The sequence below is a fragment of the Pezoporus occidentalis genome, unplaced genomic scaffold (genome assembly GCF_034315485.1).
Source record: "Pezoporus occidentalis ecotype Australia unplaced genomic scaffold, CSIRO_AGI_Poc_V1 ctg254, whole genome shotgun sequence".
Taxonomy (NCBI): Eukaryota; Metazoa; Chordata; class Aves; order Psittaciformes; family Psittacidae; genus Pezoporus; species Pezoporus occidentalis.
Genome location: NW_026914437.1, coordinates 71001 through 85290, shown reverse-complemented (window position 1 = coordinate 85290; position 14290 = coordinate 71001). Strand labels below are relative to the sequence as shown.

The 14290-nt window shown below is 49.5% G+C and overlaps 1 protein-coding gene across 15 annotated transcripts in view; it reads right to left on the bottom strand.

The window, feature by feature from the left end:
- CACNA1G (calcium voltage-gated channel subunit alpha1 G) overlaps nt 1–14290 on the bottom strand; it is a 140791-nt gene that overhangs the window by 81793 nt on the left and 44708 nt on the right. For all 15 annotated transcript variants that reach the window (XM_062623522.1, XM_062623523.1, XM_062623529.1 and 12 more), the window contains exons 2-6: nt 14068–14179; nt 13298–13431; nt 4250–4347; nt 2159–2318; nt 50–341 (exon numbers count right to left, since the gene is read on the bottom strand). In XM_062623522.1, coding sequence (XP_062479506.1) covers nt 50–341; nt 2159–2318; nt 4250–4347; nt 13298–13431; nt 14068–14179 — 796 coding nt within the window. The remainder of the gene's footprint in view (nt 1–49; nt 342–2158; nt 2319–4249; nt 4348–13297; nt 13432–14067; nt 14180–14290) is intronic.

Below are 14290 nucleotides of genomic sequence, written 5' to 3'. Positions count from 1 at the left end.
TCCTGCTCCTGCCAATGCCAATCACCACATTATAGCTGCCCGTGCTCACCTGAAATATCGCAATCCAGGCATAGCCGATGTTATCAAAGTTGATGGCTCCCTTGAAGGGGTTGTGCTCCCCAGCGGAGCAGTTGGTGTAATACTGGTTCCAATTGACACAGGATGTGTTGGTGGTGTCGTTGTAGGAATAATAATCCAGGGTGCACTCAAGACCCTCTTCCCTCCGAGTTGGGATACTCCGGCAGTAGCGCATCCCATTCTCCCTGGGCTGGGAGCAGATGAAAGGATTCTCATCTTCGTTCTCTGTCTGGTAGTATCGCTCCAAATCCACCGTGTAGGGGCTGAAAGAGTCCAGACAGGGCTGGGGTTTGCACACTGATTGCAGGCAGTCTGGCAAGGTACCAACTGTGACAGCAAAGTCCAACATCTGTTATTATGGATCTCAAAGCTTTGAAAGGGACCTTCTCAGACTTTCTGTAGCCCCACTGGGTGAGATGATGTCAATAACTGGTTTCGGGAAACTGAGGCAGGTGCACTTGGCCACTCAGCGACCTCTCTGATGACACTGTTAATAGTAACCCATCTGGAAGTGCTCTGACTTTGACTTAAGGGGACTAAGAGCAGGATTCAGCCCAGCAGGGCTTCACTGAAATGCCTTTGCTGCAGTAAGATGGAAATCAGTCGATTTAAGCTCCTGTATCTCCTGTCCTCCTGAAAAGGCTGAGGATTGCTTGGGAAGACTCTATGTACAAGGACCTCCCAAGCTTACTAAAAACCAGAGACAGGGCCTTCATCTGCATGTCACAGTGCCTGTTCACTGCAAAGATAAGCTCTAAACTCCCTCTGAGGGTGGTCTTACCACAGCAAACACTCTTCAGGGAAATAAAACAACCCATGGCCAGCCAGAAACTGGCTTCTTGCTCTGCACACAGCTATCTCCTTAAAGCTGCCCAGACTCCCACTAAAGCTTGCAAAGATATTTTTAAGCCTAGTTCAGCCTGGTTAATTCCTGCAGAATTACCTTTAATACCCCTCAAAGCTTATCTAAACCCCTGGAACTCAAGCTCAATTAAACAGCACCCAAACCTGTGGCTCTATTGGATTTACTCAGTGGTGAGGCAGTGCCCCTGCTCTGCTGCCATTTACTTAACAGGGACGTGCCCTGGAAATGACTCTTCCAACTGCCCTTTGAGGCATGATCTACAGGAAGGGTGGCATTGATTAGGAGATGTGTGGGAGAGGATAAAAGGCACATCATGCCAGCTCCAGACCCGGGAGCCAGCCCAGCCACAGCATCAGCGTCATGATCCTGCTGTGCACAAGAAAGAGGTTTTGGCATTACAGAGCATCTCCATCCAGGTATGGATGTAGCTGGATCAACTCCAGGGAGTCAGCTGAAAGGTGGTGACAGGGGTTTTGGAGCTTGGTCGAGCAGCCATCAAGCTCTTGCAGTTACCTGCCCTTCTCCTATCATTCAGAGGGAGGGAGATGCTGGGAAAAAGCAGGTAGGTAGGAGAACAGGTATGGAAATTCCAGTCTCAAAGAGGATATTTCAGCCATTGTTCCAATGCTCCTACACCTGGCAAGCTGGCTGGCCAGGAAACTGGGTGCTGCAAAACCCCGTTTGATCCCTATAGTTCTCTTTGCCTTAATATCCAGGGATCTGAGAAAAAGGACACTTTGGGACTATCTCTTGCTCTGAGACTGAGAAGGATCTAGCATCTCAAAATATGGCAGCTCCAGCAGCTTTCCCCTGGGGTTTAGGTGCGACTACAAACGCCATACCAATAACCACCACCAGCTGCTGAATGGGACTCAGCCCTCAGATTCCCAATAAATGCAGAAGAGGTCACACATTAATGACATGTTTAACTTAGAAAGCCTGAACTCTTGTTCTCAAGGGGGTTTTGTTGACTCTTATCAATTAGAGAGGTTCCTGAGTGCTCGCTGAGGGTTTAAGAACAGTCCTGCAGGACTTGAATGGCAAACTGTCACAGCTCCCTGTCCTGGCCATGTGTGCCTGAGCAGCACTTGTGGTGGCATTTAGGAGCAGGGAGCATTTAGAGAAGACGAAGGCTTTTTAATGGATATCCTTAACTCCTGAAGGGACAGACTCGCCCAAGCTGCAGAGACACTTCTGCTGCCCACACAGACTCACATGCTGAAGTTCTCGGGGAGGAAGCAGCGGTTCCTGAGCAAACCTGCCCACAACTGGACTCCCACAATGCCAAAGATGAAGAAGACGAAGAAGCAGAGGAGGAGGACGTTCCCCAGCATGGGCAGTGTGTCCAAAAGAAGCGTCACCAGGATGCGCATACCTGAAGCGAAAAGCCCACGCTGAGTTTTCTTATTCCAGCTCTGTCCTCCTGACCTTTTCCTTTCCATCCATACTTTTCCTTGCACTGCCTTCCCAACCACCATCCTTGTCAACCACACACGGGTTCAAACACCTGCAGCTCCGCGGTCCCATCTGGTTTTCCCACAAAGGCCCTGGGAAACCTCCCTGCCTCCCTACCCTGCTCCTGGGCACACAACCAACCTTCGCTGCTCCTCTCCCTTCACTCCCTATCTCAAGTCCTCTCCTCCTAAAGCTCTCTAGCAATTACAAGTCTCCTTTCTTCCCCGAGACCAAACTCTGACATTCTCCCTTGCTCAGTCTTATTTGTTTCCCCACTCGGTATATATTAAAATTCCCTTTCCTCCCTAATTCCGCTCATCTGCCCTAAATCCCCACTCTTCCTTAAAATACAAGACTCTCTCTGGCAGTTAATTCTCGCAAGCTCAGGAACAGCCAGTTCTGTAACAAAGACAAATTGAGGGTGACTTCGACTTGACATTTACACACAAAAAACTTGATTTCATCTGACGTCTCTGTAATATTCTGCTCATCTCTCGCTCTCCTCCTTTCCCCATCTTCTGCATTCTCTCACTCGCTTATATTGATTTTCATTTAAAGAAACCTTTACTGTTGCACCCTTTACTTGGACACCTCAGCAAGAGTTCTTTCTCTCTGCCTGATGCTGTCACCTCCTTTATCAGGGATTTTCTTCTACTTGTCTTCTAGGGAACAACCACCTTGCATCAACTCCTAATTAACTGAAGTGACTTTCTGTGGTTACTGCATTTATCATCACACAAACCTCTATTTTTTTTCCCCCACCTTACATTTCTATCCTGTTGTAACTGCGCTGCAGGGAAGCCAAGATAAATTACCCGGGGTTTCAAAATACATTAAGTGAATTACATCCCCAGTTAGACAGTGGTGGATAAATTCAGCCATCCATCAGGTCAGCAGCGGGGATAAAAAAAAAACATTGCAAACAGGATTCTGAAGCTACCGTGATGACTGGAACAGCAGCAGCAGCAAAGCCAGATTAAGTTCAAGAGTCAAGGCCAGAAAAACAAATAGACCCCAGGCACCTCCAGCACCAGCAGTCAGAACTGAAGCTGATCAGTGCTCGTCAAGGCATTGAGCTAGTTTGGATAGGGGAGTTCGGACTTGGATTTAATTTGGCTAAAACAATGCTGGATTTGATACCCAGGACTGTAGGATTAGGAAAATGATGTTTCTGATGCAGGTGTACTTAATACACCTGATCCATACAGCATCCGAGAGGGACTGCCCAGCATCTCTTAGTGCTTCAGGCTTTGCCCAGCACTGCACAGCAGGAATGGCTCCCTGGGCAGTTTGGTTGGGTTTGGAATGGCCAATGCCTCTCAGTACACAGGCTGGGTTACCATCACCTGCTGCCATGCAGGAGCAGGCAATGCCACTCACAAGACATCTTCACCCCCATTTCTCCAGGTATTTATCTATTCCACATATACATATTTGTATATACATAATCCAGGTATATATACCCCATAAAGGATGGGGTGACACAGGGAGGGTGGAAGCTGCATGGCTCAGAACCCTTTGCCCCTGCTGCCTTGGCTCAGTCAATCCCTCTCACCTGCATCCCTTCACCTTAGCAGCCTCTTGAAACCCTCTTCCGATGAGAAAGAAAGGTGTATCAAGGCAGTGCTGGATATCTTACTGACTAATGGCTCATCTCTGATGCCACAGGTGTCAAAAGGAATATTACTTAAAGCAGAGAAGTGACAGGCACTGGAAACCAGAGCGTGGTGGTAGGACCTGGCACTACCATGCTTGTGTGAACCTTTGAGTTACAATATAAGACTGCATCTTCCATCTTTAGGCAGATACAAAGAACTTGCACCAACAGGGAGAAATAAGGATCTGACTTACTGGGGACCCGGTTAATGGCCCTGAGTGGCCGCAGGACACGGACGGTGCGGACCGCTGAGAAGCTGACGTTCTGCAGGTCCAGGGAATACTCCAGCATCCTGTGGGAGACACGAATGCAGAGGAGCATGGAGAAATGTTAGATTATCAAACACTATAAATCAAACATTATATGCCAGCAGCTCACAGGGGGACTTGTTACTGCATCTCTCCCACCAGGAAAGTTTGCCAGAGGAATTAATTAAGGGTTGTTTGTGTATCAAATAAAGTCATTGAGCAAGAATGTGACACACCAGCTCTCACAGACACAGATTTTCTCTCTCTGTCATCTGCTTTGGTTACTGTGTTTTGCACAGGTCCAGGGCAAAAGCTTCTGAAGTGGCTGCACACTCCAGGGGGACAATTTGCTGGCAGCCCTGCTTTTAACAATTGCACATATTCCTTAATGCATCTGGGTTTGCTGTGTTGAACACCACCACAGCCCTGAAAAGGAGAAAGGAGCATCCCTTGGTGCAGACCCTTCCCCTGGGGCATGGGAGGTGTGCAGCACAGGACACTGAACCACGCCAGCTCTACCCAGCAGGGACCATTGGCAAGTGGGATTCCGGTGGACAGGCAAGCACACAAATCAAAACTGAAGACGCTTGTAGATAAGAAATGGAGCAAACATGGACCAAGGAACCTTCCAGTGCTCCTACACTGTGCCTGATGGGGTTATTTCACAGCTCAGGACACTGAGGTGCAGACTTGCACATGACTTAGTCTGAGGATGCACTTGGACTGCTGCAACCCTGGGGTGCCCCAGCACTGTCTCACTCTGCTCATGGCAAAGCCAAAGGCAACCACAGGATAGGAATCTCTTCTGAAAATACTCAAGTTCCATCTCAAAGCTGGTTGGGTGGTTCCCTCCCTCCAACTTTGATGGTTAGAAGCCTAACTTCCAACCCTAATTTATTCAGGACAAACCATAGCCATTTGTTCCTGTGGCAGTGCTGTCTTTAAAGTAGCTTCTAGTTGATTCTCTAATTCTGTAGCTGTTTTGTCCTTGGTATTTACCCACCCAATGTATTTACCGAGGACAAATCACGTCTTCTCTCAGCCTTGATTTTGCAAAGCCAAACAAAACAAGCTCTTCCAGCCCCATCTTGCAGACAGGCCCTCTGCTTCCCAGTCACAAATTTTCTTGACACTTGCCCTAGCCTGAATCAATCTTACCTGATCAGGCATCAGGCTTCTGGAGGAGGCTTTGCTGGTGCCTTGCACTAAGGCATCAGTGCTGCCCCTTCCCTCCCTGCTGGAAGTCCTGAGGATTCATCAGGGAATGTGTTAGCTTTGCCATGGCCCAGCACGATGGAGGTTTCTTTCTGCTCTTGCTGTGATCAGCCAAACCCACTCTCCTCCCTCCTGGGCATCAGCAGGTGAGGAGCACCCAGGTGGAAAAGGCTTGCTCTTTCTAACCCCCAAATACATGACTGCATGCTTGATGAGGTGACACTTCATCTGATTTCTCTTGATAGGCTCTAATGAGGATGACAATGCTCAAACCGTATCCAAGATCAAAATAACCTCAACATACTCCTTGGTACTTACCTGACACCCACAGCAGAGGGAAAGTCCCAGAAGATGAATGTTGGGTGCTAAATGTTTGTTCTTATCCTCTGATCACAGAGGAAGGCAACGTGTCCACAAAAGCCTACCTGGTTCCAGTGACGAAGCCAGCCCCTTCCTCAATGCGTAGGACTTACCATATGGTGTAAGCTTCGGCTAAGGTATGAGATGGACAGTAATTCTCCTGGGATTTAATGGTTCTGAAGTTTCACTCATTGTCGGAAAAGATTTTGGCACAGTTTGCAGCTTTCGGGTAAAAAGCCCATGTCAAACAGAGCTTTTCTTTCATCCATTACTAAAAACAGAATCTACCAGCAAAATTCAGAGCAGCAGATGGTTATCTGCACCAAGACAAATCATCTTCTGATTAATGACAGCTCTAGACTCACTCCCGGAGATACATGTGCTTTGTAAACTGCAAAGGGCACTGCTGTAAAATGCATTTTGGTTTAACATATTGAACAATTATAAATCAAAATTCAAAACCCAATCGAACAACCCAGTAACTTGAACACCAAGAACCAGGATGTGCTCTCCTACCTCTGCTGCTGGTCACTGCTACTGGTGTTACATCACCACAAACTCAACCCCAGACCTAGACTACAGGATCCACACATTGCTGATAGCTAACAGGTCAAGGGCCTTGAGAGAAGACATTATTGGGGGAAGCAAAAAGGGGGCTAAAATCAGTCACTAAAGCAAACCCAATGAGAATCCCACCACTTCCCACCTCGAAGGTCGCTTCCAAAGGCAAAGGGATGCATGGGAGAAATCAACCCATGTCCCTGGCAAGAGAAGATACCCAGGGAGAGTGTGTGTCAGGATGTCACCGAGTGGCAAGGCGACGTGCATTTACCAGCGTATATAACATCTACACATTGGAACTCTGCAATGTAAAAAGCCCCTGACGGATCTTCAACTCAAATGTCATTTCTGTTCAAACAGCAAAGCACGACGCCTGTCAGCACCTCTGCCACGCACTCGGGTGCCCAGACAAGTTAAAAGCTCAGGAAAATACTCAGCATTAAATAGGATGGATTGATAGGAAATGCTGAGACTCATCAGAGCGATCAGCAGCCCCCGATTGCTGGAGTTATTCAGGAGGAAAGCGGAAATATTTAGGGCTTTCTAAGAATAAAAGCAGAGCATCTGCAAAGGCAGACGTACAGCGGGCTGGCGGTGGGATGCAGAGAGAGCGCTAATGCAAACCTTTGGCAAACACTCCTCCGAGAAGGAAAGCTCCTGGGTCTCAGCAGACAGAGACAAGGGATGGCTCAGGATGGACGGGGCAGCTGAAATGCACTCCTGTTCTGCCTGGAGACAGACAGACTCGGAGCACACTGGGGTTTCTTTCATATAAAACCCTCAGCATTGGGAACAATCTCCTAAGCCCTACCTACATAAGTGATGCTCAGAAGCACCACAGGAGGGGCTTTCTCACCCAGAAAAGCCTTTCCTACACCTACCCAGCGCCTCTGTGGCCTGAGCTCTGCTCCCATCCCCAGGATCGCTCCTGCTCAGGAAGCAGAAATGGTGCAAAGACCCATCAGAGTCATGGAGTTTGTGCTGAGGGCACTTAGCAAGGAAAGCTTGAACTCTCCCCATTCACGGCTGGGTGCTGGGGATGCTTTACAGCCAGGAGATGCGATCAAGGTCACACAAGGAACCCAGAGAGATGCCTGCAGGCAGGGAAGCATCCCTGAGAGCTGCCTGCCCCTCTTTCTGCAGAGGCAAAGAGCTGCCACTCATTGCCAGCAAGAGATAGGCTCAGATTTATTCAGTGTCGAAAGGTTACCAAAACTGGGCATAGAGACACCCTTTATCTGCAAAGTGCAGTTATCAGTGGGTGATGTTAAGCCACTGATGCTGGAAAAGACAAGGGAACATTATTTAGCCAGCACTGCATCTTCAGAAAGCTGGAAAGAGATTTCCTCCCGGCCCTCACAGGCTTTGCTGTGCTCTGCTTTTGCTCAGGAGCTGCTTTTTAAGTCTCCCCGCATTCGTGGGTGTTGATTAACTTTAAAACCACTCATTTTGATCAAGGTGAACAGAATGAAAGGAACTGGAGGGAGCATGAACCCCGCAGCCTGCTGGATCCAGCAGCACCGTTTGTCCCAGCCAGGACACTTGACTAATGAGGCTTTTGAAGCAGCAGCAAGTTCAGCTGAAGAACTGAGAGAAACTTGAGTGTTTTCTCTCCAGAAAGTCCTAAAACTTGCAAAAGATGAGGCTTTTCACAGGTGGGTTTGAGCCAGCCCAGCTACAGGGGGGGCTGCTGAGGGTTTTCTTTTACCCAGCAGGTTTCTGTGAGTCAGGGATGTGGCTTGCTCAGGATGCTGTGCTTCGAAGGCTCCTGCATGGAGCAGGAAGCATCTCCAGCTGCGGGGCTTTGCTGGTCCCTGGGTCTCGGCTGCTCTTCATCCTCCCAAAAGCCACTTAAAGCATCAAATTGCAAAAGTCAGCCCCAGATTTTGAAGCCCAAAGGTTTGCGATTATGAGCATTCAGCTTGATGTGGTTCTGCTGCTGCTGCTTGGAGCAAAAAGCACCCAATTGAGAATGCAGTGGGGACCCGTGAGGAGGCTCCCAGCTTTCAGGACACTCACATCCATCCCAGAAAGCCCAGCAGGCTCCTGGGAGAGGGTTTGGTGCAGCTTTCACTGCAGCTCAAAGGGGCCGTGGCTGTGATTGCACATTGGGTAATTGCGTGTGCAAATCAGCCACTTACACGGGCAATTACCCCCCAGCACAGAGGGCACATCTCCAAGGTACTGCTCTTCAGTGCAAGAGGGATCAATACAGGCAGAGGGGATGAGAAAGCAACATTCAGCTCTGCCTTTCTCTTAAAGGACAAAGTGACTAATACCTGGGGAAAGAACAGCCTTTGCAGTCACAGCAGGAGATTGCAGCAGGGACTTCCCATAGGCAGTCCCATGCCAGCCTTTTCTTCCACATCTGAACCAGGGAGCTGAAGCAGCCCCTTGATCAGCCTGGTACAGATGAAGAGGTGTTCAGAAGAGCCCTGCCTGCCTGTGAAGTGAACTGACATTGACAGGAGAAGGCCATGTGCTGGAAGCTTCACCCAAAGCACCCAGCAGGCACCTTGCTCTGGGGCTGCTGCAGCCACATGAGACCAGTCTGACGGCATCACCCTCATCCCAGCTCCTGAGCTAAAGAGCTCTTCAGGAGCCATGCGGGTTTAGACGCAGCAGAGATGGACTGCACCATCCCTTTCCCTCTATGAACACAGCAAGGCATATTTGATCCCTGAAATTCAGCACTCAAAACCAGGAGGGAGCAAGATATCCTTAAGGGTTGTTTATGATGGGTTCAGTGGAGCTGACTCTTTAATATAGCCTTCAACAGAGGGAGGAAAAAATGATAACAAACATTAGAAGTGCTCAGGAAACAAAGAGAAAAAGCAGCGGTGTCTGTTTCTGCAGGAAGCAGCTGCCAACCACCTCCAGCCCCAGCTTGGCTCAAATTGTAAGCAAAATACACCGCAAGTGTTTAACTTTCCTACGAAGTCTTTTAAGAGGCCTGTTACCATTACAATGAGCAAAGCACAAACAGGGCTCCGCAGACTTGGCCAAACAACTGACTGATCCCAGAGTAACAACAGACCTGCACAACCCAAACACGGGATGATGCACAGCCCTGCTTGGAGAAAGCAGAAACACAGGCATGGATCCAGAGCCCTGCTTGACCCCACAGAAGGCAGAGAGGAACCCTGTAAGCTCTTACAGCACCAAATTATCCCCTGATTTAAAGGTTCTCTCGTGGGAAAACAATTAACCATTGGGGTTTTTGTTGTTTTGGGGTGGTTTTTGATGAGGATGGTTTAAAGAACAATTTAATCCCTGGAGATGCAGAGGTTCAGGGGAGTCCTTATCTGACCAAAGTCAAAACAAGCGGGTCCTGCAGCAAAGTGGCTGGGGATGGAGATGGCTCCAACTGAGGAGCAGGTAGGTCTCAATTTGTGGCTCCCCTCTTCCCATAGACTGAAGAAGAGGCCCCTGCACCCTGCCCTCCAGAGGGTGCTGGGTCCTGAAATGATAAGCCAGGGCACATTTCCATCCCATAGCTCCAGTTCACAAGCCCAAGCCTCAGTCAGCACTAAACTGCAATCACCTCTGCATATTTCTGGATGTAAACAAGTGTTTATCTTTGATACATCTCCATCTTATGCTGGGAAAGGTCAAAATCGTGTTGAATCTTCCTTAGAGGGCAAGAGCTGGCTCGCACTGCCTGCTCACCTTCAAGTGTGCTCTGAAAAGCGAACTCCCCGAATCCTCTCCTTTAACATAACACAGCGTAATTATGCCATTCATCACTTTTTTTCCCTTTCCTTTTCCCCATGCAGCTCCACAACCTACAGCCAAAGCCGTGTTTCACTAAGCTGAGTTTTGATAATACAGCGTTATTCTCATCTCCAGCAAGTTTTACTGTAATTACAGAGATGTGTTGCAGACATTACACACTCTACAATTATCGCTAATTGCATTACATTGTCACAAAGAAGTCATTTACTCTCCATGAGCTCATGAGATTGGTCTGGACAGTTTAACAGGGCTGAGAAGTACTTAATGGCATGACACGAAAGTGGTCGGCAGCGCAGCAGGAGCAAGCACAGCATCTGAGCAGCTCTCCCTGCCCTCTGCAAGTGGCAGATTTGGGGCAAACATGCACAAAAAGCTTTCTCTGCAAGGCTAACCTCTGACAGGTCCAGAAACTTCGCAAAGAATGGGGAGGATGGAATGCTAGAAGGTTTTTTGGAAGCCTCTCCTTCGACTGGTAGTGGTTGGGAAGGGTTTCTATGGATGATGTGCCCATGGGAGCATACAGGCATGCAGCACATCCCACATGTCTCCCGCTGTGACATTCCTTCACCACCCAGTATCACACACACAGGGTTTGCCTCTTCTCCTCTTCCCTTACCATCACTTTCTGCATCCCAAGGGAAGGGAAGCATCAGGGAAAGCAGGAGAGCAGAAGCCCAGGATCTGCTTCCCTCTTCCCATGACTTGCACAAAAAGGGGAGGGAAAAAATGGGAAGGCAGAAGGAAAGCTACTTCATTGTGGTCTCCAGGTCCTCATGGAAGCATCATTTTTGAGGTCTCTTCCCTTGTCATTTCACTGGGGAACCTGGCTGAAGCCCTTACACAAGACCTACATAAAAACACGATGCACTTCGTCAGGTATCCAGCAAATACAGCAGGGATTTGAGGACTGACCTGACACATGCTCTCCTTGTGGGTAATTTGCTCTGTGTGGGAGCTGCAGAGCTGCACTCAAGCTACTGGAGGAATTTCCCTCTGTCTGGTTGGGATTGGCCCCTGGAGTGTTTTTTTCTCTTATTCTTAAAGTGCTTTTTACCTACATCTTGAGTCTAGTAAAGGGCTTGGGTCCCTTTTTTTCCCCTCTGCTACAGCACTGACCCATTCCTGCAGCCCCCTTGGCTTTGCCTGGCCCTCGGCACTGCTGAGGATGGCTGAGGGAGCCTCCAGGACGCAGAGTAGGCTGCAGCACTCCAGGATGGATGGGCGAGGGCTGGAGGAGAACACAAGGGCATGAAAGGGAGCAGAGAAAGTGAGCGCAGGGGGAGGAGAGGCTCCGCTTTGTATTTAAATCCAGTTCGATCCTTTGCCGGCTGAATTGGTTTTGACGGAGCCCAGATGGGAGCAGTTCATGCACATGAAGGAAAGAGCCATCATTTAGTGAGAGGCAAAGCCAACATGGCAGGGGTCACAGGAGGGGTCAAGCTATAAGACTGCAAAACCCCTGCAACAAATAAATGCCTCTGTGTGCTCCCAGGGATGTGAGAAGAATAGAGGGTACCCTATCCATGCTCTGCACAGGAAAGAGGTGACTCTCACGCATCCAAATACCCATCCATGTGCAGCAGGTGATTTAATGATTGCTTAAGCAAAATGCAGCTGTATTTTGAAATAGGAATTGGGGTTGTTTCTGCTGATGTCCCTCTAGACCGAGGTACCATCAAGGGGGGGGGTTCTCTATAGAAGCACATCAAGGATAAACTCCAGCTCCAAAGTCTTTGCAAGCTCAACAGGCATGGCCAGGACTGGGCTGGGAGGGGAACACAGCAGCACCCAGCACTATGCCCCCCTGAGCCTCCCCATGTGGATGCCTGGCCTTGCTTGGGTCTGGCTCCTCATCACACCTAATTGTAGTGTGAGGAATAATAAAGAACTAAAGAATACACCAGGTGGCTTTAGCAGGCTCCAGCCCTTGGCCGTGCTGATGATGCTTGCAAGCCTACCAATTGGACACTGGATCCAGCTCTCTCCAATGCTCCACCACTACAGCCCCTAATGTTGCTCAGACACTTCAGGAGGAAACTCCGAGCCTTTTCCTAAGGGCTGGAAAAGCTGGAAAGCAGCTTTCTGCAGATGGATTCCAGGGACAGCTACAGCTCTTGGCCTTTCTGCCCTCCATCTTTACCTCCAGTCTGTGGCTTGAGCTTCACTACATTTTTTGGTCTCTGTAGCACTCCATGGCAATGAGTTATCCCAGGCCAAGGATGCACTGGGAGACCTTCCACCTCCTTACTGGTTTTACTGGGCCACTGCTTTGGTTCTCCCAGATGCCTGCCATGACCCTATGGGGCCAACATTGGACCATAAGCAAAGCCCAAATTGTTGCCCCTTCCTGGGGCACACCAAACCCATGCCAGGTAAACAGCCCAACCAGGAGGGCCCCCTGCTCCTTTCCAGGAAAATCCAGTAAATTCCATCTCTGAACTCTATCAGAAGACGAAAACCCCACTGTTTTCCCAAAGGAAAGGCGGGGAGGGAAGCGAGGGCTGGCGAGAGATTCATGTGTCAAAGAAACTCAGCTCTCTGGCTAGGGGCCAGGGACTTTTCATGTGGATTTCCAGCCTCCGCCAGGAGACTCTCGGGTGCTCAAAGATCCTTTAATTCAAACCAGGTTCCTCTGAAAGGAAAACACTCAAAAAGGCAAAACTTGGTAGTTTTCCCTCAAGAAAAGAAGTACAATAATGAGGGCAATCATGCACATTGCAGTGAACTATCCTCCTGGCACGCCGCTCCGTGCTCCCAGCCGCCTGCTCCTCCACCACCTCGCCTGATGGAAACCACAACCACCATTGGGGCTGGAGGGAGAAGAGCCAAGCCCAGGGTCCTGTGAGGAGCCCCAAGGCATGGGCTGGCCACAGTCCACCACAAACAGCTTTTACCACCCTGCCCTGCTCTCTCCATGAGCTGAGCGTCAGCTCTCCCACAGGCTATGGAGAGGATCGTGGTGATCTGGATGATTACCAAGATGGACAATACCAACAGCAACCAGTGCCCAGAAAGCTCCAGTCCTCAGGGCTGCAAACCTTCCCTCAAATCCACTACGTGCCACGTATTCCATAAACAACAAGAGAGAAGCAGGAAGAGGGAGACCCATTGCACCGGGCTTACCCCGCAATGACAATGAAGAAGTCCAGGCGGTTCCATGTATCTCCCAGGTAGCATTTCTTCCCAAAAATCCCCAGTGCAATCATCTTGACGATCATTTCCACGGCAAAGAAGGCAAAGATGAAATCGTCGAAGCTCTGCAAAAGAAAGGAAGGGAGGACAGATGCTCCTGCGTTACTGCATGAACAACACTAGGGCAGGGGAGAAGAGACCTGAGTTCAATAAGGTCTCTTCTTGCACCACCAAGAGCCAAAATCCCTGAGCAGAGGCAGCACTGAGAGCAGCCAAATGTCATCCCCCAACCCAAGACTGGCCAACAGCTCACATAGTGCTTGGATAAAGGGACAGGTATATTTTGGGCTCACTGTGGATGGTTAACCCTCCCCAAGCACTCTAAACAAAGCTTGGTTACATCAGGGCTGGCACAAGGGCTTTGTCTTATGACATACATGCATTCATATAGAATCACAGAATGGTTTGGGTTGGAAAGGACCTTAAGATCATCCAGTTCCAACCCCCTGCCATGGGCAGGGACACCTCACACTAAACCAGGGCACCCAAGGCTCTGTCCAACCTGGCCTTGAACACTGCCAGGGATGGAGCATTTACCACTTCTTTGGGCAGCCTGTTCCAGCGCCTCAGCACCCTCACAGTAAAGAACTTCTTCCTTCAATCTGAGCACCAAAACCAGCATTTTATAAGTGCCGGTTTGACCCCAGTGCAGGCAGGACCTAAACATCCTGAGGCCACCTCCACCACACCATGCTTTGTACCTGGAGGATCCTGCAGCGCGGCGAGTCGCAGGCGATGTCCTCGCAGGGGTGGAACATGCCCAGTGTCACGCAGTTGAGCAGGATCACCAGCATGCTCACCCTCTCGAACCACCTGCACAGAGCCCATCAAGGAAGCAACAGACCTGGACGAGCCTCCGCTAAGAGCCAGCACTGCATCAGAAAGGTTATTGTGGTCTTTATTCAAGGCACGCACCAGCTCCTC